This window comes from Cyprinodon tularosa, unplaced genomic scaffold, assembly GCF_016077235.1.
Source record: "Cyprinodon tularosa strain WSP-4 unplaced genomic scaffold, ASM1607723v1 ctg21, whole genome shotgun sequence".
NCBI classification, from domain to species: domain Eukaryota; kingdom Metazoa; phylum Chordata; class Actinopteri; order Cyprinodontiformes; family Cyprinodontidae; genus Cyprinodon; species Cyprinodon tularosa.
In genome coordinates, this window is record NW_024038778.1 from 1,479,144 (window position 1) to 1,504,241 (window position 25,098).

The following is a 25,098-nucleotide window of genomic DNA, read 5'->3' on the forward strand; positions in this document are numbered from 1 at the left end:
ACAATCTAAGCCAAAGGCCCTCTCTTGCTTGTGGTTCTTTCCCAACTCTGGTCAGAGGTGGTTAATCCAGGTGCCTGTACAAATATTAGTCCAGCCACATGCATTTCCAGCTCCTCGAGACCGATGTTTAAACTGTTGGTCTTATGCTGCATTCACACCATAGGGGCTATGGGCATCAAAAATGCTCAAACGCAGAAATTTGGATGCTGGGTCCATCGCTGCATAATGCAATGGAATGTCATGCCACCAGGCAGCGTGCTAGAGCTTAGATGCATATGATGTACCTAGTTAGGATAAGCTTATAATAAATACATTCTTGCACGGGAATCCACACTGGTGTGGCGGGCCACTTATTTAAGATAATACTTACTCACACAATATTGTACATGGTGACAATTATTCGAAAGAAGAAAGAGTCGACAGAGAGACAGAAGTGAGAGTGAGAGGAAAAGAAAAAGTTTTCTCTCATCATTGAAAATGTGGCTGCACCAGTAGTGAAGCAAGCCAGCTCACAGAGAAGCAAACAAGTTGCTAACTCGTTTATTCACCTAGAGGGAAGGGCGGAATGAGACAGATGGATCATCATGCTTTTACAATACCACCTCCCGGCAGTTTTAACTTTGATGAGCCAAACAGTTGGACTCAGTGGCTATGATGCTTCAAGCGATTCCGGATAGCATCGGGGTTATCAGAGAAAGATGAGGAATAACAGATCAACTTGCTGCTCTACATAATGGGGGAGAAAAGTGATGACTTGATGAACTCAGTACAACTGGAGGAAGACAAAAGGAAGAAATACGACAAAGTGAACAATGATTTAGGTGAGCATTTTATTGGCAAATACAATGTCATTTACGAGAGAGCCAGATTTAATAGCAGATATCAATAACCTGGCGAAACCGTTGATAGCTTCATTATGGTGGTGTACAGACTCTCGGAGCATTGCCAATATGGCATCCTGCATAAAAAGATGATAAAAGATTGGATCATAGTTGGGATCCGAGATGCCAAATTAGACTCAAAGCTAACATTAGAAAACACAGTGACACAAGTCAAACAAAATGAAGAAGTGAAAAAAAACTACAGCCATTGATCTGAGGTAATTGAGGAAAGGCAATGCGGATGCTATAGTGGGGAAAAAACCTGTGAAATCTTAAATGGGGAAGCAGACACAAAGCAACACAATGTGGAGAACAGAAACGTGCAAAAGATTCGGGCGCAGTCCTCAACATACATGGAAACAATGCCCAGCGACAGAAGCAGAGTGCAGAAAATGCAAAAAGAAAGACCATTATGCAGCAGTCTGTAGGACAGGGCTGAGTTGAGATCATGGAAGAAGTGTATGACTTTAAGTTGTCTATCTTCCCCCAAAAACTCCTGAATCAGCTTTTCTGATTGTTTGCGATCTAGTGTCCAGTGGCAAAAGTTAGATTTAGTGAACCCCAGTGTCGAACACTCAGGTGCGCCGCTCCCGACGCCCAGATGCGCCGCAGGACCCCTCAACGCTGTCCCCCATAGACTTTGCATTTAAACCTGATGCTTTGATGTCCACAACGCGCCTGGTGAGAATGCAGCATTACACTCCAGTTTTTAACTGCTGGTACAATGTACAGTAACTTTCATATTTGTTTCTGCTTCAACAGACTTGACTCCAATATTAGGTCAACAACAGAGCCCTCCATTGCTTGACTGAATGCTGGAAAGGTTTTTTTTTAGCCATTTCATGTTGCTTTGGGGACAAATCTATATGTTGCAGGGCATCAGCCGTTGAAGATTTAAGTTTGAGACCACTGGTTAAAGTCTGATTATGAGAACAGGATAAAGGAAAACTAGTGAGGGATTTTACTTCTGAAGCTGGATTCCCGAACTCTGGCAGTGGAGAAGGATTAAAAGAAACTAAACTGAAGTGGCACAGCTGGTGCCACTGGTATCAGGGCCAAGAATTCACATGCCTAATTCAAGGTAATCATGGAAAAAGCCGACACTGTAAGGTGATTGCTTTCATTTTAAATGAATATTAAACCCTGAATTTTCTGCTACAATGAATGAATATTGACCACTCATAGCAGGAGGCCTTATTTTAAGCTCTGTTCTCATATCAGATTGCAGAAAATAGACCACAAATGGCATTGGAGGCAGTGGCGGCTGGCCAACAGACGTCACTAATGCGCCGCCCCACACCCAATGACACTGATAAGACATAAAAAAATTTTTTTATTTTTTTTTTTGTAATTTATTTTTAAATTAAAATGTAAAATATTTCGAAATATATCTATATATATTTTAAATGTGTAAGGTAAATATTTAATCTTTAATGACTAGTAAAGCGTCATTCAATTTTTCGTCGGATTGGTGACGTATTTCCGCCCTAGGACGCAAAACTCTTTGCCCATTGACTCTCGTTAAAAGTTGCACATGCGCAGTAGCTCCTCTGCAATACAAAGGTATTGGAGAGCTCGGGAGAGCTGCACCCCGAGGTGACAGGAAGTGTATATGCTCACCACCTCCTGCCACAGTGCAGACGTTTTGCGGGTGATTGACAGGTCGAGTCGCAGAGGTTGGAGATGCATTGCAGAGAGAGAGACAGAGAGAGAGAGAGAAAGAGAAATGGTGCAAGATATGTCCTTTTTCAGGACTTGGATTAGCAAGAAGGCTTGGCTAAAAGCATGTAGCTTTATTCTGCTTTCCCTGCCTCCTTTTTCAAATATCAGGATCTGACCCAGCATGGACAAATAGGACTGATTTAAGAGACTTTTTAGAAAAGGCAAAGAAGAATGAAGAATCTGGGATTCACATGTAAAATAATATAAACTAGTGTACTTTTTCTAGATATTTGTTAATTTGCATAGTTGCTAATAAATAAACACATTCTCAGAAAATAGTTTTTATAGCATTTTTAGAATGACTATGACCTGGATGACCTGAATCTTCACCAGCATATTGCACTCCATTTTGGGAAAGACACCCTTGGAATAATTCGTATGAGAAATTATGAGTATGAGAAATTCCATAGAAAACTTGCAGATTACAGGAACCATCCTCATTTTAATTTAAGATGTAGACAGCAAAGACTCGTTCCCAACAGATTAAGACTGAAGTCTACTATCAAAGGACACAGGGCAGAAAAGATCCTTTGGAATGCGCACAACAAGCTGCTTATTGAAAGGATAAGACAGATTCACTTATCAATTAAAGCACTCTCTTATGAAATAGACAGACAGGGCAGAAGCTGTCCAACCTTCTCCCTGAAACTTTGAAGAAGTTGTCACATTTGTTGATAAGGTTCCTTTTCTGTTCACGTGCATAGCTTTATCAGAGGCTGTGGAAACAGTCAGGAAATGTCTTCAACAAGACAGTGACCTAAACAACAGAACTAATTTTACTCCGGACCAGATCTGCACCCTACTGGACCTTTATCTTTCCACAACCTATGTCAAGTTCAGGGATAATTTTTATTGACAGAACCATTGTTGTGCCATTGGATCCCCTGTGTCACCAATTGCAGCCAACCTTAACATGGAAGAAATGGAAAAGAGAGCTTTGGACACTTTCAGAGGAACACTTTCAGTCATCAGAACCTTACAACACAGGGCAGAGCATGTCCCTACAAAAACAGAATGGAAGTAAAAAGAACACAAACACATCAAAGATGCTCTTCGAACTGCGGATACCCAAACTGGGCTTTTGTCAAATCAGCAAGGAAATCCAAAAGACACATAGCAGAACATAATGGTGAGAAGATCAAACGTAAAAACATAGCCATTTTGTTTAATTTTTTGGAATGACTATGACCTAGATGACTGGGAATCTTCAACAGCAAACAGACAGTTTCCCTTTTGAGCTTAAAAGATGTTTTTTTCTGACAACCCCTACAGCAATCATAAATAACCTGAACAATTAGGAAATTTCTAGAGCTTAAGACACATCTAAAAATGTATGTTTGTGAATTCACGTGCATTATTAGAGTCTTTTGTAATAATGACTTGGATAGCCAGAATTTTCAGCCTAATTGAAGAAGAGCCAAAACTGTGACGACTGAGAGACGACCCTTCAGATGAAAAAAAAATAAAAAAAATAAGGAAAGACAAAAATTCTTAAGAATCAAGCTTGGCATAAACTGTAAAGATTTTGTGTCATTGGTTGAAAAGGTGATGAAGTTTTATATTAACCAAGAGAAAAAAACCTTACAATTAAGCTTGGTGGAATAATGGACCTGCCCAAGTTAGTGATTTCCACTTAATGAGAAGTCGTTTTTGGTCGGAGTCAATGTGAATCTTTCAAATCTAAAAACAATGTGCTAATATAGTGTCACAATCATATTGTGGGGGTCTTTCAATGCCACTTGATCTACTGCATTGTGCTATTTTAATAGAATAACAAGTGATGACAATATCCTTCAATTTGAACACAGGTGTCCTGTGATCTCAATAGACACATAAGCACTGGTTTTGCATAGAGCAGATTAAATGACTTAGACTTAGACAAACTTTACAGTCCTTTTGTAAACACAGAGTGTATACAAAACAAAATTCTGTTTAGTACAGCACTCAAGATATTTTCATTTCTAAAGTGCAGCAGTGATAAAAAGTAAACATGGTGATCAAATGTAACCATAGGATAGCAAAATAAGGTTGACTTCTGGTATTGACCTTCCAAGACCTGCAGCCTTTAAGATTTATGATTTATAAAAAAATTGGAAGATAAAGTAAATAAATTATTCAACTTCACAAATTGTATCAGGAAAAGTGAAAAATATACAATAATATTTAAAAGAAGCTTTTTGATGGTGTTAAAGGTCCAACCTTCTTCCCTTAAGGTATAGGGGCTGGTCATGAGGTCACGAGTGATGCTTTGTTCGTTTACATAGTGGAGAGAGAGCTCATGCTCACTTAGAGTTTGACCAAGGGGCAAATATTCAGCTCCCAACTTACAGACAGCCATACGTCTATTTCAGTGGTAAAGTGCAGTCAGCAAGCTGTACTTTTTTGTGTCTGCTTTCAGAAAAAAATGCATTTTCTCCTCTGTTCATCTTCCTCCTCTTGACATTCTTGATAAATGGAGAAATGCCTGAACAAATGCTTGATGTTTTCCAAAAACAAGCCAACATAGAAAATAACTAGCTATCTATATGTTGTGGATGAGAGACATCAGCTATGGTAGAGAGGGTATCCATGGGTTACAGAAGTATGTTGTTGAGATTTTACATGCTTAGGGACTTCTAGGTAAATATTAACAGTAAATGTACTTAAGGTATCTGATATAGTCAAGCCTGCTGTGGTTATTATTTAAAAAAGTTGTAAATTCTGTTCACCAGATGAATGTAACAGTTCAAGTGAGTCATAAATAATACCAAACTAGAATGAAATAAAGCATACCTATCTAGACTTTCTTATGAATAACCAAAACCAACCCCCCCAAACTAGCCCCCCACTTTCAGCAGACATTACAGTCAGCATAAACCATCTCAAACACTTTGAACAGGTCCTGCACTGCTGGCAGCCCCACAATCAGCACCAAGGACAGAGACCTTGAGCTGCAAGAGCGAATTGAAAGGAACCTGAAGAGACCTGCTTCTCTTAAAGGGGACATAGAATGCAAAACCGAGTTTACCTTGTCATAGATGAATAACGATAGTTCAGTGGGTGAAATGGACGTACAGAGAAGTCCAAACCCCACCAACATCTCCTTTCTCTGATCATACCATAAACGGAAGAAAACCTGTTGTTTCATTCTAACCCTAACCCTCTAGAATGAAACAACAGGTTTTCTTCCGCTTATGGTATGCTCATGAATATTTAGATGAGCTGGGTGCTGATTGGTTGGTGTACAAAGAGCCAAGTTGCCGAGCAAAGACGCATCATAGCAACAAGCACTCATTCACTAAATCATTGAAATTGTTGATATGGTAAGGTGACCAGACGTCCTACTTTTCATACCTAAAGAACTGTCCAGGGAGAATTTAAAAATTGTACGGGATTTTGGTTGAGAACTGTGCAGCACATAGTCAAAACACACCGGCCATTCAAACCGAGCCGTCAGCTCCGGGGCTGGTCCGGGAACGCCAGCAGATGGGGGCAGGAAGCCAGTGGGGGACGGAGCGATCGAACCTGACTCGGTGATAGGCAGCCCCGTGCTTCCCCGCACCTGCCTTACCAGCCCCCCTCTCCGGCAGAGGAAGGGAGGCTCATGGCTCTCTGCTGAGTCCAGTCTGTGGCCCAGCAGTCAACACTTCTGCTGAAAGTGGGGGGCTAGTTTGGGGGGGGTTGGTTTTGGTTATTCATAAGAAAGTCTAGATAGGTATGCTTTATTTCATTCTAGTTTGGTATTATTTATGACTCACTTGAACTGTTACATTCATCTGGTGAACAGAATTTACAACTTTTTTAAATAATAACCACAGCAGGCTTAACTATATCAGATACCTTAAGTACATTTACTGCTAATATTTACCTAGAAGTCCCTAAGCATGTAAAATCTCAACAACATACTTCTGTAACCCATGGATACCCTCTCTACCATAGCTGATGTCTCTCATCCACAACATATAGATAGCTAGTTATTTTCTATGTTGGCTTGTTTTTGGAAAACATCAAGCATTTGTTCAGGCCTTTCTCCATTTATCAAGAATGTCAAGAGGAGGAAGATGAACAGAGGAGAAAATGCCTTTTTTTCTGAAAGCAGACACAAAAAAGTACAGCTTGCTGACTGCACTTTACCACTGAAATAGACGTATGACTGTCTGTAAGTTGGGAGCTGAATATTTGCCCCTTGGTCAAACTCTAAGTGAGCATGAGCTCTCTCTCCACTATGTAAATGAACAAAGCATCACTCGTGACCTCATGACCAGCCCCTATACCTTAAGGGAAGAAGGTTGGACCTTTAACACCATCAAAAAGCTTCTTTTAAATATTATTGTATATTTTTCACTTTTCCTGATACAATTTGTGAAGTTGAATAATTTATTTACTTTATCTTCCACTGTTAACCAGGCTTGCATTAGGGTGCATAGAACAGCAAATATGCCATTTTCAGCCCAACCAATGTTACACGCCCTGTTCAGAGACCTTAAGGACCAGCAACAAATACCTTATATAATAATTCTATAACCATTTTAAGCTTCTCCAGCAACATTAAGTAAGAAATTTGTTTTTGAAGAATTAGAGAATGAATGCTGCAAAGTTTCAAGGCTTCAAATGGAAATGTATACCCAGCTCAAGAAGTCACTGGGAAACATCCATTAAGCCCAGTAGTAAAGTTCATTTTTTTTTTACAAAAAAGAAATGCTTTGTGCTCCTTGCCTCCTGTGGGCTGCCCAGTTTGAGACTGATTCAATACCATTTTGTACAAGGAGTCTTCTTGTACACTGTACTTAAGGCATTTTTTCTGGCTGTCATGCTCTAAAAAGCGAGGCAGTGATTGTTAAAAAGCAGCAAAGCTTGCCCAAAAACAAAACATGACTTCACTTTGGAACATCTTTGTGGTCACAGCTCCATAATTCATGGCCCACACTAACCTTGGTGATTTGTTTTATCTGCTGTCTTAGAGTGTATTTAATATAAAACAACATAAAAGCACTGCATCTCTATAAACACTTGTTAAAATGTGCACTAGAGCTCACTGGCATATTTCACAAATTGATTAAGTGGATTTTATGGTTGTTCCGAATTGATTTCAACATTTCAATCATAAGCATTGTGGTTTAAACCAGTATTAGAAAGTTTAGGATGGTATTGTATATGGTGATTTGGATCCTGTTAGAGTAAATAGACTAAAAGGATGACCTAAGCTGAACTTGGAGTTGCAGTCTTAACCCTGTAACTGAGCTGCATCTTTCTACCCATAGGCTTTGTCCTGTTTCCCCACAGCAACATCTTGCTAATCCCATGCGTTCAATATAGAGAAGTATTAAACATTGCAGAGAAATTAGGTTATTTCCATCAGTTTATATATTATTGACTTGCTTAAATAAATATTACATCTCTGGTCAAATTTAGTGAGTGTCGACAAAATGTCCATCTGGCTCCTTTGGGTACAAAATGACCAACAATCACAAAAAATGCTAAACTGTGCCTTTAAACATGATCAAGCAGTGTTTATTCAAGAACCATACTCAAGTGGACAAAAGGCCAATCCAAAATATTAAGAACCTGTGCCAACCTATTCTACTGACAGTGGTTGATCATCAGAGAAAATGAGAGAAAGTCATCATAAACACTGGAATTCAGGCAGTTTTGATGCATACATATCCAGTGACCATATTCCTGTTTACTCTGGAAGAAACAAATTTACTATGTAGAAAAACATCAAATTTAACTACGATAAGAAAGGCAAACCCATATTGTTGTGGATAACATGTTTTATTTGTATGGCAATATATCTTGCTTAAAAAAAAAAAAAAAACATACAAATCATAAATGTATTTGTGCAAATGTATTTATTGCTTCCAATGGCATATTTTTGACATATTGACGCAGTAATACATATTTATGTAATTAATAAACCATACCCCAACATGGTAGAATAGACATTCTAAAAAAAAATAAAGAAAATGCTAAAAATAACTGGCAACCGGTCCAGCATGTTCTCTGCCTTTGCCCATACTATGCTGGAGATAAGCACAAGCCCCTGCAACCCTGACAGATAAGCAGCAGAAGATGAATGAATGAGTAATAATCATAGAGATGCTAATCCATCCATTTTCCGTCACGCTTGTCCAAAGCCGGGTCACGAGGGTTGCTGGTGTCTATCTCCAGCTGGCTATGGGCCGGAGGTGGGGACACCTTAAACAGGTCGCCAGTCCATCGCAGGGCAACACAGAGACAAACAGGAAAAACAACAATTCACGCACACACTCACAACTAAGCAGAATTTTGTGTAGCCAGTTAGCCTATCACTAATGTTTTTTGGACTGTGGGGGGAAGCCGGAGTACCCTGAGAGAACCCACGCATGCTCAGGGAGAACATGAGTCTTTCTGCTTTCCCGCAGAAAGACCCTGGGATGGGAATTGAACCCAGAATGTTTTTGCTGCCTATGCACCTTTATACAACTGGGGGTTTGTTTACAGTTGGCTGCTCCGAAGCACACAAGTGTGAGTTAGCATGGCTCTGGTGTGGAAAGACATCAGAAAACCTTGCCTTCCCAAGGTATTATAGGAAGGGATGTCAAACATTTTCAAACAAACCAATTATGCTGTACTGAGAAACACTATTTATAAATAATGATTTAAATGATTGTCATCGGGATTTACTCAATGCAGTTGCAAATCTTTCCTCAAGTGCATGTCCTGGGAAATGTACTTAGGGCTTAAGACCAGGGTCTTCCATGCCTAAAGCTCCAATGCAAATATAAATAAGCAGCTTGAAACTTGATAAAACGAAGTTGTAGTGAATGACTTAGAAGTAAATTGTTTTAGGCAATAGGTCCTGGTACATTTCTTCTTCTGAAATTTTAAAGGTGTTCACACTAACAGAGAAAGCCTTCTCTCTTCTCTACAATGTCATGTCTGCTATGCACATACTACTGGTACAAATTATTGCTGCCTTTAGGATGTGCAGAATATTATCAGACATGTCATGTGTGCACCCTCTCTAAAGACATTCTGACTTAAATAAACAGTCATGTTTATTTAGGATTGTGGGAGGAAGCTGTAGTACCTGGAAAGAACACATGCATGTACAGAGGGAGCATGCAAACTCCATGTAGAAAGACCCCGGACTGGGAATCGAGCAAGGAACCTTATTGCTGGAAGGCAGCAGTGCTACTCATTCTGTCACTGTGCAGCCCCAAGTCAAACATATTTTGGTTAAAAACTCTTGACTTAACTGTTGAAATTAAACTAAAATAATTATATGCAATATAATATGCAAATGCTGCAACTGTAAAATTTTTTTGAACATCTCTTCCTCACTTATTTTGAAAAATTGAAAAACAGATAGAGATTGGAATTAAAAACACAATTAAACAAAATATGTAAAACATCCCTGAAGTAGCTACCAATCCAACCGTTCTGCGTACTGAGGTGAGGAGATTTTTATGATCATAGACAGAGACCAACACATGGAGCATTATGAGATAAGGAAATGTAGTGGTACCTTCATGCTATTGTGGCACTGAAGCTTATCCCCCGAGGTTGACAAATGGGTAAGGTATCAGAGCACAGGGCTCGGTGGCAGAGTATTGGTATCAAAATTGTTGTTATTTGTTATTGTTATTATTATTATTATTGCACATTCTCATTGTTGCCATTGTGGCATACAGAGCCATCAGTAGGTTAAAATATCCACCCCATAATCAAAAACATGTTAAATCTGATATAAATGTACCACTGTTTATGTTCAAATTGTGGTGGATTTATTTTCTAATAAGTACAGGTGATTTTGTTATTTCGAAATTAGTTATTGAACAGAAGTCACTGTCGACCCCTGACCAGCAGAGGGCGCGTTCGCCACACTGTGTGTTCTCGGTCATTCAGAGAATGAGGACACGTATAAACTGTGAAGCTGATATACGTGTGTGGCGAACTCTGATTCTAATATCAACATTTTTGGCTCTTTGCAGGTAAGAAGGGAGGGTGGAAACTGTGAGTTGATTTGCGAATATGTCCGATGTGAGTTAATGATCTCAGCTGATTTGTGGCGTTGTTGTTGATATTGTTCAGCCATCTGAAAGAAGTTAGCTTATAGTTAGCATGGGTTGCTAGCTACCGTGAGTGAGCGCGAGGCTGGAGAGGAAACAATAACTCTCTGCTCGGGAGTAGTTTGTCAAGCTGAGTAAATAATCTAAAGTAAGGCATGATTTATCTAATTAACAGATATCTGAATCAGTTTACAATGTTTGTTAAATATGATTGGTTGACTGTATTTGAGAAAATATGCTATAGAAGGATAAACTTTTGTTTAATATTAGCTGAGAACATGATTTATTGTTTATATTTTGGTGCAGAAGTTTATGATTTTTCTGATTATAATAGATGGTAAGGATATGATTCATTGTTTATATTTTGTTGCAGAAGTTCATGATTTTTCTGTGTTTAGAAAATATGCAGAAGCTATGGTTTATTGTGAATATGTTGGTGGAGAAGTTCTAAATGACACTGTGTGTTCTCGGTCATTCAGAGAATGAGGACACGTATAAACTGTGAAGCTGATATACGTGTGTGGCGAACTCTGATTCTAATATCAACATTTTTGGCTCTTTGCAGAAGAAAAATAAAGCGGAATTTCAAATTAAATGTGTAGTGGAGACAGCTTCATTCAGTACCACGCTACATATTTTGGTAGCAGAGGATGGTTGGTTCAGCCCAGGGCCTAATCGCATAGAAAGAAAGCCGGACCAATCAAAGCAGCATCATGGAGGAAGCAAGGGACGAGGTGAGCAGGAGATTGCTGACGCTGGGGGAGAAGGAGCTCATTCACCTATGTGAACATCTAAAGTGTAACGCACCTGTTGGGGGTTTTGCCAGCAAAACAAGACGCACCCTAATCAGGTTGGTGGAGAAGACATTAGATGAAATTGAAGAGGGTGAAGAGTCCACAGATTCATATCAGAAGTATCTCCAGCAATTACTGTCCGATCTTTCCTCTCTGAATCCAACACTGGAAGAAACTGAGGCTGAGACCGTAGTTCAGGAGAAAGGGGAGCTAGAGGAGTTGAAAATGCAGTACCAGAAATTACAGCAACAGATGGAAGAGGAAATTGGGGCGTTGGAGGAAAAAATGAAGCAGAGGATGCAAGCAGCAGGAGGACACACTGCATCGGTCCCCATTACTACAAAGGATGTAGACACAAAGTCTGCCATCACCACACCAACCAGGCTGCCTGAGGTCACGCTGAGGCGGGAGTTTCGGATAATGGGACAGATCGGTGAAGCGGGCCAGAAAGAAAAATTGTCCTACACCAGCCTCATAAACCAGATCGAGTCGGCACTACAGAAAGGACATGGAGAAGCAAAGATTATTGAAGCAGTCACACGTGCTGTGAGCCCAGGTCTTCATCTGCGGGAAATGTTGGAAATAAAGCGAGGACTGACATTACCCACCCTCAAAACCATACTTAAGGGGCATTACAAAGTGGATTCTTCCTCTGACCTGCTGCATCGTCTGATGAACATGACACAAGACCCAAGGGAGTCAGCACAGAATTTCTTATTCAGAGCAATAGAACTGAAAGAGAAGCTAATGAGAAAATTCAGCGATGATGATGCAAGCGAAGAAGGTGAGCAGTTCAGTCCTCAACTAATTCAAAGAAAATTTCTCCGCTCTATAGAGACTGGTCTTTACAGTGATGCAGTTAAGTTTCAACTCAAACCATATCTCAGCAACCGTACTGTCACAGATGAGGTGTTAATTGAACGGATCAATGAGGCAACAAACTTAGAACAAGAGAGACAACAAAAATTGAGGAAGACAGTTGTGAGCAAGTCCCCAAAAATCAGTGAAGTGCAGGCAGAAGTGCATCCATCAGAAACCTCAGAGACAGCAGTAGATAGTGTTACTCGTGAACAAGGGGGAAGAAGTAAGAAAAGTCAAGGACCCAAAACGGAGGTAGACTCATTAGAAGCGCTAAAGGCTGAGGTGCTAGAAATTAAGAAGTTGGTGTTACAGACAGTGGAGGCTACACAAGTTAGACTAACAGAGAGACCATTCACACCCGGCCGTACTCGGCTCAGAGGTTGTAGGGCATGTCAGGAAGCTCAGATGGGGGACGCCTGCAGACATTGCTTTAGGTGTGGGCAAGAGGGGCATCTGTCTAGAGGATGTCGACGGCCTAAGGAGCAGCAGGGAAACGAGAGGGGGCTGCCGAGCCGAGACCCCCGGTAGCCCATGAATCATCACGTCTCACCATACCGCAACCTGCCCTCCCCTATGCACCACCTCAAATCTCGTCAGTTAACTATCTTCCACCACGACGCAAGGAAAGACTCATCAAGTTAATTGCAAAGAGACACACTGTCCATTGCACATTAGATACAGTTCCAGTGGTAGCATTATGGGACTCAGGTGCTCAGGCAACCATCATTAATGACGAATGGAGAAAGCAACATTTACCACACAGCACAGTGCGACCTCTCAGTGAGCTGTTGGGCTCAGATATTGTATTGGGAGTGGCCGCCAACCAGACTGAGATCCCCTTCATGGGCTGGGTGGAAGCAGAATTTAGGCTAGGTAAGGACTCCACCCTGACCAAACCACTTCTAGTACCAATTCTAGTGTCAAGTGACCCCCATGTAGCAGTAGAGCCTATAATTGGCTATAATGTGATAGAGGAAATAACAGGGGAGAAGAATCAGACAACACAGACAGAGACCACTCATACTGTGAGTCAAGCTTTTCAAATAACGGTCAAGACGGCACAAGCAGTGCTACAGCTTATCCATGCCCCGTCATATGAAGAAGATATAGGAATTGTGCACACAGGAAATAGAACACTCACTTTAGGCGCTGAACAGGTCACCACAGTGTATGTTATCATCAATACTGGGGCTCAATATCATGGCCAAGACCTGCTGCTAGTTCCAAACGAAGATCAGACATTACCAGAGGGTGTAATGATAGAGGAGGGTCTAGTCAGTGCCCCGTGGAAAAGGTCAGGTTATGTACCAGTTCCCATTGCTAATACAAACAAACACAGTGTAACTCTGACCCAGCGCACCATTTTGGGTCATCTACAGACAGTGAAGACTGCCTATGCTGCCAGTATTGAGCAAATCAATAAAGGGGAGAAAGTAAAGCCAACATCACCAACAGCATCAGCACCAGGCAGTGACAATTCCCAGAAATCAAAACCGGCCTGGTGGGACCCTCCCGTCGACCTCAGTCACCTAAATGAGGAGCAAAGTAGGATCGCCAAACAGCTGCTGAGAGAGGAGTGTCATGCATTTGCATATGACGATGATGACATTGGCTCAATCCCCTCACTGAAACTCCACATCACACTGCATGACACGACCCCAGTAAGAAAAACTTACATGTCGGTTCCGAAGCCACTACACCAGGAGGTAAAAGAATATATCCAAGACTTATTGAATCGAGGTTGGATTACTCCTTCACGCTCTCCGTATGCCTCACCAGTCGTGTGTGTGCGGAAAAAGGATGGAACATTAAGACTTTGTTGTGATTACAGGGAGCTGAACAAAAAGTCAGTCCCTGATCGCCACCCTATACCCCGAATACAAGACATGCTTGATTCCCTCACTGGCAGCTCCTGGTTCTCTGTACTAGACCAGGGGAAGGCCTACCATCAGGGGTTCTTGGATGAGGAAAGCCAGCCCCTGACAGCTTTCATAACTCCCTGGGGCCTGTACCAGTGGATCCGAATCCCGTTCGGGTTAAGTGCAGCACCTGCAGAATTCCAGAGAAACATGGAAGACTGTTTGCGTGGCTTGAGAGATGTAATGTGTCAACCCTATCTTGATGACAATCTGGTCCATAGCTCAAGTTTTGAGGACCACATTGAGCACCTGAGAACTGTATTACGGAGATACCAGGAGCATGGGGTGAAGCTCAGTCCCCGTAAGTGTGAAGTGTTAAAGCGGAAGGTGAGATTTTTGGGGCGACTAGTATCTGGACAGGGGTACACTATGGACCCCTCTGAGGTTGCCCCAGTCCAAGCCCTAAAGGAGAAAGCACCCAAAACAGTGGGAGAACTGCGAAAAATGATGGGATTCCTTTCATACTACCGAACATACATCCCAAACTTCTCCAGAATAGCCCAGCCGCTCTACCAGCTGCTATCAACATCAGATCAAGAGAGTGGCAAGGTCAGGCCCAAAACCAGGAAGAAAGGTAACCTCCCACCTAACACTCCGATACAGTGGACAGTTAACCAAAAAAATGTCGGACTCCGTAATTTTCTCTGGTCCCCTCCCTGATCTGACCAGTGATGACATGTTTAGCCGCATGTCGTCATTCAACCGCTGGTTGTCTAGGTGGTGCCCTGAAAACAACGTGGGCTACATTAATAATTGGCAATCCTTTTGGGGAAAGCCTGGTCTGATTCGGAGAGACGGCATCCATCCCACTTTGGATGGTGCAGCTCTTCTTTCTAGGAATCTGGCCACATTTATTAGTCCTCCAAAACCCTGACCACCCAGGGTGCAGACCAGGAAGCAGAGTTGTAGTTTAACACACATCTCTGCAGCTTCTCTACTGTTACCCACTCTTTACTCCATCCAGACAGTGTCTTGCCCACGACCAAAATCTAATAAATTAGCAAAGATTCCCAAAGGAGTAAATCATGATAATCTAATTAAGACCATTCCACCTGCTCTTAGCAGCAATGATTTTATGGGATTCTTTATAAATAAGATTGATCTTATTAAAAAAAAGATCATAAGCACTCCTCGATCCGCGATTGTACCTGAGGTAGTCATGGAATCTGAACCGGGTTTAGACTGCTTTGATCCAGTTGAACTCTCTGAATTAGCAAAATTATTGTCTTCATCTAAGCCTTCAACTTGTATGTTAGATCCAGTTCCAACCAGGTTATTTAAGGAGGTATTCCCTTTGATCTCCTCCTCCATTTTAGATGTGATTAATCTATCTCTGTTACAGGGATATGTACCTAAAGCTTTTAAGATTGCTGTAATTAAACCTCTGCTTAAGAAACCGTCTCTTGACCCAGATGACTTGGTCAATTATAGACCTATATCCAATCTTCCTTTCTTATCCAAAATTCTTGAGAAAGTAGTTGCCAAACAAGTTTGCGATCACTTCCACCATAATGAACTTTTTGAAGAGTTTCAGTCTGGCTTTAGAGCTCATCATAGCACTGAAACAGCTCTGGTGAAAGTCACTAATGATATTCTCATGGCCTCAGATAATGGACTTGTATCTGTGCTCGTCCTGTTGGATCTTAGTGCTGCATTTGATACAGTTGACCATAATATTCTTTTAGAAAGACTTGAATATTTTGTTGGAATTAAAGGAACAGCACTAGACTGGTTTAAATCTTATCTATCTGATCGAATTCAGTTTGTTCATGTTAATGATAGATCTTCAACACGCTCAAAGGTTACCTGTGGAGTACCACAGGGATCAGTGCTAGGACCAATTCTCTTTACTTTATACATGCTCCCAATTGGTAGAATTATTAGACAGCATGGGATTAATTTCCACTGTTATGCTGATGATACCCAGCTATATCTGTCTATAAATCCAGATGAAGCTAACCCATTACATAGATTACAGGCATGTCTTGAAGACATAAAAACCTGGATGACTCTTAACTTTCTGCTTCTGAATGCAGACAAAACAGAAGTTATAGTCTTTGGACCAGAGTCTCTGAAAAAGAAACTGATTAGCCAGTCACTTCATTTGGATGGGATTAAACTGATTTCAGATAATAAAGTAAAAAATCTTGGTGTTATTTTTGATCAGGACCTGTCATTTAAATCCCATATCAAAGAGGTTTCTAGAATTTCCTTCTTTCATCTGAGGAACATTGCAAAAATTAGAAATATCCTGTCCAGGGGTGATGCTGAGAAACTAGTCCATGCATTTGTTACTTCAAGGCTGGACTATTGTAATTCTTTACTATCAGGAAGTCCACAAACTGTAGTTAAAAGCCTTCAGCTGATCCAAAATGCTGCAGCCAGAGTTCTAATGAAAATGAAAAAGAGAGATCATATCTCTCCTATCCTGGCTTCTCTTCATTGGCTTCCTGTTAAATCAAGAATAGAATTTAAAATCCTCCTTCTCACATATAAAGCCTTAAATGGCCAAGCTCCATCTTATATCAGAGATCTGATTGTTCCTTATGTTCCTAACAGAGCACTTCGCTCTCAATCTGCAGGTTTACTAGTGGTTCCTAGAATTTCTAAAAGTAGAATGGGAGGCAGATCTTTTAGTTATCAGGCTCCTCTCCTGTGGAACCAACTACCAGTTTTAGTCCGTGAGGCAGACACCCTGTCTACTTTTAAGGCTAGGCTTAAAACTTTCATTTTTGATAAAGCTTATAGTTAGGGTGGCTCAGGTTATCCTGAGCTATCTCTATAGTTATGCTGCTATAGGCTTAGACTTTTGGAGGACATAGGGACCCCCATTTCATCATTCTGCTTCATTTTCTCTCTGTTCTCCTATTCTGCAGAATCTGTTAGTTCAATCTCTAACCTTCTGCTCTCTCTGCTTTTCCTCAGAGTAGCTTTGCCTCGTCTGTTCCTGTTTGGCTGTGACGTCATCCTGGAAAAAAACATCAGCTGTGCTGCTTCTATCAACACCCTTGTTAATAGATGTTGGAGATCGGCCTGTTTTCCAGTGTGGTCCTGTTTCTCTGACCGTGACTGAGTGGATGTGCTCTCTTCGTCCTCTGGCATGGGAGCTGCCTTGGAGCTCGTCTGCCTGGCTGTGTGTTTCCTGGACGGGGCCGCCTTTTACAGCTGCTTTTTGTATCTCTGCTTCTGTCTCCTTGAACCCCAGTCGGCCTCGGCAGATGGCCGCTCACACTGAGCCTGGTTCTGCTGGAGGTTTCTTCCTGTTAAAAGGGAGTTTTTCCTCTCCACTGTCGCTACAAGCATGCTTAGTGTGGGGGATTGTATTTGAGTCAATGAGTCAATGCAATCAACTGGTTTTCCTTAGATAGAAAACTTTGTATCAATTTGACTGTATGATCTGGTTGAACTGTAAAGTGCCTTGAGATGACATGTGTTGTGAATTTGGCGCTATATAAATAAACTGAATTGAATTGAATTGAATTAACCACCAAAACATATTGAACTCTCTCATAGATAAGCTGATAGAGCCTCCTCTGCTGGGTTACCCAGAGTTGACCCAACCATTCATCCTCCACACAGACGCCTCCCAGGAAGGATTAGGGGCTGTGTTATACCAGAGACAGAATGGCAAGATGGTAGTAATAGGCTATGGTTCCAGGACTCTAACCCCGCCTGAAAAGAACTACCACATGCACTCAGGGAAATTGGAGTTTTTGGCTCTAAAATGGGCAATATGTGAACGATTTCGTGATTACCTTTATCATGCCCCACACTTCGTAGTTTATACAGACAACAATCCATTAACTTACATTCTCTCAACAGCTAAGCTTAATGCGACAGGTCATAGGTGGGTGGGTGAGCTGTCTGAGTTTGACTTTTCGATAAAGTATAGGCCAGGAAAGAGTAACGCAGATGCGGATGGCCTATCCCGCATGCCATTAGACATAGATACGTTCATGACACAGTGTACAGAGGAGGTTGGTCAGGAAGTGTTCAGTGCAGCAGTGCAGGGACTCTGTGTGCAGGGAGACACTCCCCCAGTCTGGGTAGCTACCGTCCCAATAGAAGCACTAGATTTAGTAGGAGATCCGAGTGCACAGCCCCAGACTAGGTCTCTGACACCAGAACAGATTCGAGACAGTCAGGAAAAAGACCCTGTCCTAGGCCCAGTCCTGCGTTACAAGAGAAACAATCAGCACCCGCCCAGGAGAGTTCTTAAAGCAGAACCAGCGGATGTCAGAGTATTAATGAGACAGTGGGCAAAGTTGTATGTAAATGAGGATGGAATTCTCTTTAGGAGAGTGGGAGATAAACATCAGCTTCTTCTACCAAAAGAACATCATCAAGTGGTATTTAATGAGCTTCACAGAGAAATGGGGCATCTTGGAGTTGAGAGAACTGTAAACCTGATCCAAGATCGGTTCTACTGGGCTCGGATGTACTCCGACATAGAACACTTTGTCACCCAAGAGTGTGAGTGTCTCAAGGCAAAGCAACCTCACAAAACAACCAGGGCCCCCATGACAACCATTGTCACAACACGGCCAGGGGAGATGATATGCATTGACTTTCTGCACTTGGAGACATGCAAACGGGTTCGAGTACATTCTTATTGTGATAGATCATTTCACTGGTTTTGCCCAAGCCTATGCCACGAAAAATAAGTCTGCCAGAACTGTGGTCGACAAACTTTTCAATGATTTTGCCTTGCGTGTTGGATTTCCAGAGAGGATTCATCACGACATGGGAAGAGAGTTTAACAACCAATTAATGGATCAACTACAGAGGAGCTGTGATGTGCGTGGGTCCCATACAACATGTTACCATCCTCAAGGTAATGGGAAATGTGAGAGATTTAACAGGACTATCTTATCTATGCTTCGCACCCTCACAAGTGAACAAAAGGCAGACTGGAAAAGCTCATTGCCAAAACTGGTGCATGCCTACAACTGCACCCGCAGTGGGGTCACTGGGTTTTCCCCCTACTACCTACTGTATGGAAGGTCACCCCGTTTGCCAGTAGACCTGCTTTTCAATCTACAGCCAAGAGAAGCAAAAGAGACATATGCTGAGTATGTACAGAACTGGCAAAAACGGATGCAACAAGCCTACGAGATCGCATCTAAAACAGCAGCTCGGGAAGCTCTACGAGGCAAGAAAGGTTATGACAAAAGAGCATATGGAGCCGATTTGCAACAGGGTGGACGAGTGCTTGTACGTAACCTGTCAGAGAGGGGTGGCCCTGGGAAACTGCGGGCTTACTGGGAACCGAAAGTGCATGTGGTGGTGAGAAGGAGGAGCAGTGACAGCCCAGTGTATGAAGTGGAGCCAGAGGGAGGAGGTAAGAGACGTGTGTTGCATCGAAACCTCCTACTCCCATGTGACAGTCTGCCCCTGGAAAAACCAGAACCAGGCCCTGCTAAACGACAAGAGAGGATACCAACATGGACAAAAAGAAGGAAACAGCAAATCCCCGAACCAGAGGAGGATTCGGACAGTGATGAAATTGAGCTGGTGTGTCGTTTCCAAGACGACCAGGAAGTAAGAAGGCAGAGAACTGTGGACTTGGATCCAGAGGCGGAGCCATTTACACCATCACACACCCTGCAAAATCGAGTGCCAGATCTGGAAGATGGAACGATGGCTCAGGAGGACGCAGAGACTGACAACAGAGGCATCGCAGCTGACGGAGGCAAGGTGAACGACACTACAGAGGCCAGGGAAAGTCTGCAAGAGTCGTCAGAGGAGGATGATCCTGACCCTCCACCAGTGAAAAGCTACCCGCAGCGACATCGGCACCGTCCCCAGATTCTGACCTACAATGCCTTGGGTGAGCCAACGTGGGTGAAAGCCGGTGCGGAGAGCCTGCCAGTCGTGAGTATGACTCCAGCCTGCAAACCACCAACCATGTGGCGTCCATGGACATCTCTGGATACTGAGGTAATGGGTTGAACTCACACAACCATGAATCTAGCTGCAAGAAAACTGACTCAAAAGGTAAAAGGACAATGGTGAAATTGGATGGAGTGAAGAGACGCTTCCAGGAGAATGTATTGAAGTAGTACTGTACAGATAGAGACGGGTAACAGACTAAAAGAACTGAGGCCGATATGAGTTCTGTTACATGAGAGTGTTGATCCAAAGAGGATCTAAAGTACAGTAGCTGATGTTTACTGGTATTAGGGCTAAATTGTCCAGATACTTTGATGAATGAGTACTAATTGTATGTCATGTCAATGGCGACACAAAAAAAAAAAAAAATTACATCATAAGTAATACCATGTTATCAGTAAGAAACTTCAATAGGTGGCATGGTACATTTTGGGTATCAGAAATGTCTGTGGACATTTGTTATTGGGGAGGAGAGTGTGGCATACAGAGCCATCAGTAGGTTAAAATATCCACCCCATAATCAAAAACATGTTAAATCTGATATAAATGTACCACTGTTTATGTTCAAATTGTGATTGATTTATTTTCTAATAAGTACAGGTGATTTTGTTATTTCGAAATTAGTTATTGAACAGAAGTCACTGTCGACCCCTGACCAGCAGAGGGCGCGTTCGCCACACTGTGTGTTCTCGGTCATTCAGAGAATGAGGACACGTATAAACTGTGAAGCTGATATACGTGTGTGGCGAACTCTGATTCTAATATCAACATTTTTGGCTCTTTGCAGGTAAGAAGGGAGGGTGGAAACTGTGAGTTGATTTGCGAATATGTCCGATGTGAGTTAATGATCTCAGCTGATTTGTGGCGTTGTTGTTGATATTGTTCAGCCATCTGAAATAAGTTAGCTTATAGTTAGCATGGGTTGCTAGCTACCGTGAGTGAGCGCGAGGCTGGAGAGGAAACAATAACTCTCTGCTCGGGAGTAGTTTGTCAAGCTGAGTAAATAATCTAAAGTAAGGCATGATTGATCTAATTAACAGATATCTGAATCAGTTTACAATGTTTGTTAAATATGATTGGTTGACTGTATTTGAGAAAATATGCTATAGAAGGATAAACTTTTGTTTAATATTAGCTGAGAACATGATTTATTGTTTATATTTTGGTGCAGAAGTTTATGATTTTTCTGATTATAATAGATGGTAAGGATATGATTCATTGTTTATATTTTGTTGCAGAAGTTCATGATTTTTCTGTGTTTAGAAAATATGCAGAAGCTATGGTTTATTGTGAATATGTTGGTGGAGAAGTTCTAAATGACACTGTGTGTTCTCGGTCATTCAGAGAATGAGGACACGTATAAACTGTGAAGCTGATATACGTGTGTGGCGAACTCTGATTCTAATATCAAAATTTTTGGCTCTTTGCAGAAGAAAAATAAAGCGGAATTTCAAATTAAATGTGTAGTGGAGACAGCTTCATTCTGTACCACGCTACACCATGGTGTAATAAAGGTCAAAGCTATTTTTCCAGTAAAGTTATGTGAATGTTTACAGTATGTTGTTTTAACCCCCTCAAAGGTCTTAATGTCTGAACAGGCTCTTTTTATTTAACTGGTTATAGTCTTGGGTTGGCTGGGATTATAGGTACAAATGTATAACCTGATCCCATTGTTTTTACAATAACATTATGATTAATTTTGTATTTTTCCTTATAAAATATATATCAAAAGATGTTTCAGTTTTGTTTAAGAATGAGAACCTTGACATCAATTCCTACATTAGTTCTTAAGCCAAATTATTAATAAAATGCATAAGTCAATATAAGCATCAAACACTGTGGTGAGAGAAAATAAGCTGAATTAAAGCACATAATGATAAACCGCAAAAGTATAATGCAACTGGCATAAATACATTTAAACATGATCTAAAACAATCTAAAGAGTAGGTAAAAACAAAACAAATTGGCTCAAATGAGAGAAAGAGCTGTGTATAATGAGGTATAAAATGACCTAAATGAGACCTAAAACACGTATAATAAAATAGAAAAATGTACACAATTTTGAAGTAATTATATACACAGTACATATAAAACAACATGTCAGAGGAGCAGATTTTGATGGTTTGAAGCATGATCTTTAGTTTTTTGTTGTGTCACAGTTGGTTTGTTTGGGCCTGAATGTGTCTGAAGGTTTGTTGTGTAACAATCCACCTATGACTCCAGGATGAATAAATGAAGTAAGCTTTGAAGAGGAAAATATTGAACTCTCTTTAATCAGTCTCTTGGTACTTGCTCTAAACCAAGGTCAATCCCCACAGACCCCATTGTTAAAAGACCTAACTCCACAGCATAAATAAAATTTTTTATATCATGTAGCATATCTCTTTCATCTTTCAACTAGTCTCATTTTTTATTATTTTTTTATATCTAACTGATCAATATAAACCGTGATAATATATACAACTGTGCAAAAGTAAGTTGACTATTTTGAATTAAGGTGACAATGACAGAGTGGACTCTACATTGAAGTCCATGCTAGTCAAATATTCAAAGTGCCCCCCATTAATTAAATTTTTATGACTACAATTTACTTTGAAGGTTTTTTACGAAGTGAGCAAATGACAAAAGCATTGTTCAGGAAAAAATAATGTTAATCATATTTAGAAATAATTAAACTGCTTGTAATTTACAGACCCCTGATAGGTTATGTCCATTCGAAGGGATACATCGAGCAATAAATAATGCCATTATTTTTCACAACAAATAAAGGTCTAACAGAATACCTTTTTTATTGGCTGCTTCTGTCCATAAATAACACATCAGCAGCACAGAACACAGTGAAGCCACATGTTCTGGAATGTCAGAACATGTAATCACTCACTTCAGTCAAACACACATGCAGGAGCTGCCCTAATTTGTCTGTCATGGGACGTCTATGGTTGAGGGGGAGGTGGCGGATGGCGAGGGGACGTTGCCCAGCGGCGAGCACTTCCCTCCTGGGTAGGGCTGAGTGCTTCCCTCTCTCCTGCCTGGAGCTTCATCATTTATAGACGAGACAAAATAAAACAAACACAACAAAACGGTGTGAAGTCTAAGAGAGGCAGTTCTCAGAGATACAGGAGCTCACACAGAGAGAGGCATACAGTGCAGAGTTTGTCTAAGTCCTTGTTTCTGCCTCCCAGCATCCCTCAGCAAGCAGCAGTCAGGTGGAAAGCCTCTATTAGAATAACAATGCTGTGCTGTAATTTGTAAACTGCTGGATGGGACATTAATGTTGTGATTAGCAAGGTTATTAAAGCTATATTTACTCTAAATGTCTGGCATCTATTCTCAAACCCGGAAGTACTCTGATTATTATACAGCTATTAGCATAACTATAGCGTGGTGGGGCTGTTTATGTGTGCAAGAGAGAGACAGGGACTAGTTTTCATCACAACAACAAATAGCATTCTACTTGGTTCTGATACAGGATTTACAGCTGACTATCACTGCTGACTGCGGTGGCTAACATGACTTCACAGCATTTATTAAAGTCAGTAGAAAGCCTGCTTTAAGTAACTGCTGTAGGGGTGAAAAAGCTGGTATCTTGAGCAGATAAGGGGATTTAGGGCAAGATTTTCCAGAACTTTACAAGACAGTTTAAGTAATTCTTGCTAAAGTGTTATGCTTTGGAGGACACATCATCTAGCTTGTTACAAACAGAAAGACTTGCAAGTTTGGATTTTAATTAAAAGAAAACCTTACTTTTCTTTAACTTTTTGAACACATAATATGCAACCTGATGTGTTAACATGTATATTTAAGCAACAACTTAGCCAAAACCTTGGGTGTATGCCTCTACCAGTTGTACACATCTGAGAATCTCTGCTTTCGCCCATTTAAAAGTGGTCATGCTTAATAGGAATGTATGGAGACATTTTATAAAGACCAGTTTTAAATCTGTGCCACAAACTTTCTGTTGGTTGTATAGCTTAGCTTTTGACTGACACACTTTCGTTATATGTTTTTGTGTGTTTAGCGTCATAGTCTCTGTTCTTTTGCAGCCCTAAAACGGTTTTATGGCAGGATAGGATGTATTTCATCACATTAACTCTAACCCAGCTTCCCTTATCCTACTCAATAACTAAAAACAACAGCACAACCCTGCCAACACCTTGTGTCACAATGACAATATGTTTAATATTATGTGTAATACAAGTTTTCATCCACTACAGTAATAGTATAATGCGTACAGTTTAGACAAGAAGTTATTTTTTAAATCTCATTTGACTTGTGGTATACTTTAATCTAATTTCTTTTGTGGCAGCTCACAATGGAAGGCACGGTTTGTGTATTGTTCACACATTCTCCCTCCTGGCCTGTGTTTCTTTGCAACTCTTCTATAGCTACCATTGTCCTCTTGACTTCCTCTTTGATCAGACATTTTTTGCTAGGCTTGATATAACTGTAGGCCCTTTTAATATTACCATTATGGGTTGGAAACAACATTTTTAGATTTACCTTAAACTTCCCAGAGAGAAGTTTATTTAACTTCTCACAAATTAGGAATGAATAAAACATTATCTTATAATTGTTTTTACAAAATTAAGTGAGTTGTGAAAACATAATTTTTCTAAGAATCTAAGACTTAAGGACATGACCTGATCTAATAAAGAATTCTATCTGTTTTATTTTTTTAGACTTACTGTTTCCCCAAAAGTCCTATGTAGATATTTAGATTTAATTTGTCAATGTCTTTGACAGATTGACAAGTTTGCACATGACTTGCAGAAGATCCTGATTTTATGGTTTTGAAGCTTCTGTCCAGGGCACAAGTGACATAACTGCTAAATAAGAGGTGCTATAAACATCAGCAGGGTTCATTTCCCTAATCTGCTATGTATTTTAACCTTAGAAGTGATGCAACAGACCAGGGCTAAGATAAATGTTGAAAGCTCTTGACATAAAGTCAATACGGGAAAAAGATTCGGGGTATTTACTGTTGAAATGCACCGTA

General features: G+C 40.8%; 1 protein-coding gene across 1 annotated transcript; it reads left to right on the forward strand.

Annotated features, from left to right (window-relative positions):
• Positions 1–10,253: 10,253 nt before the first annotated feature.
• LOC119783645 lies at positions 10,254–12,539 on the forward strand. The gene is made up of 3 exons (XM_038285264.1): positions 10,254–10,558; positions 11,202–12,382; positions 12,471–12,539. Exons 2-3 carry the CDS (start codon positions 11,350–11,352, stop codon positions 12,482–12,484), a joined length of 1,047 nt encoding a protein of 348 aa, XP_038141192.1. The 5' UTR covers positions 10,254–10,558; positions 11,202–11,349; the 3' UTR covers positions 12,485–12,539.
• Positions 12,540–25,098: the final 12,559 nt, after the last annotated feature.

Excerpts from the sequence above, each read along its gene's own strand:
- LOC119783645 (XM_038285264.1), top strand. The coding sequence starts at position 11,350 with ATGGAGGAAGCAAGGGACGAGGTGAGCAGGAGATTGCTGACGCTGGGG.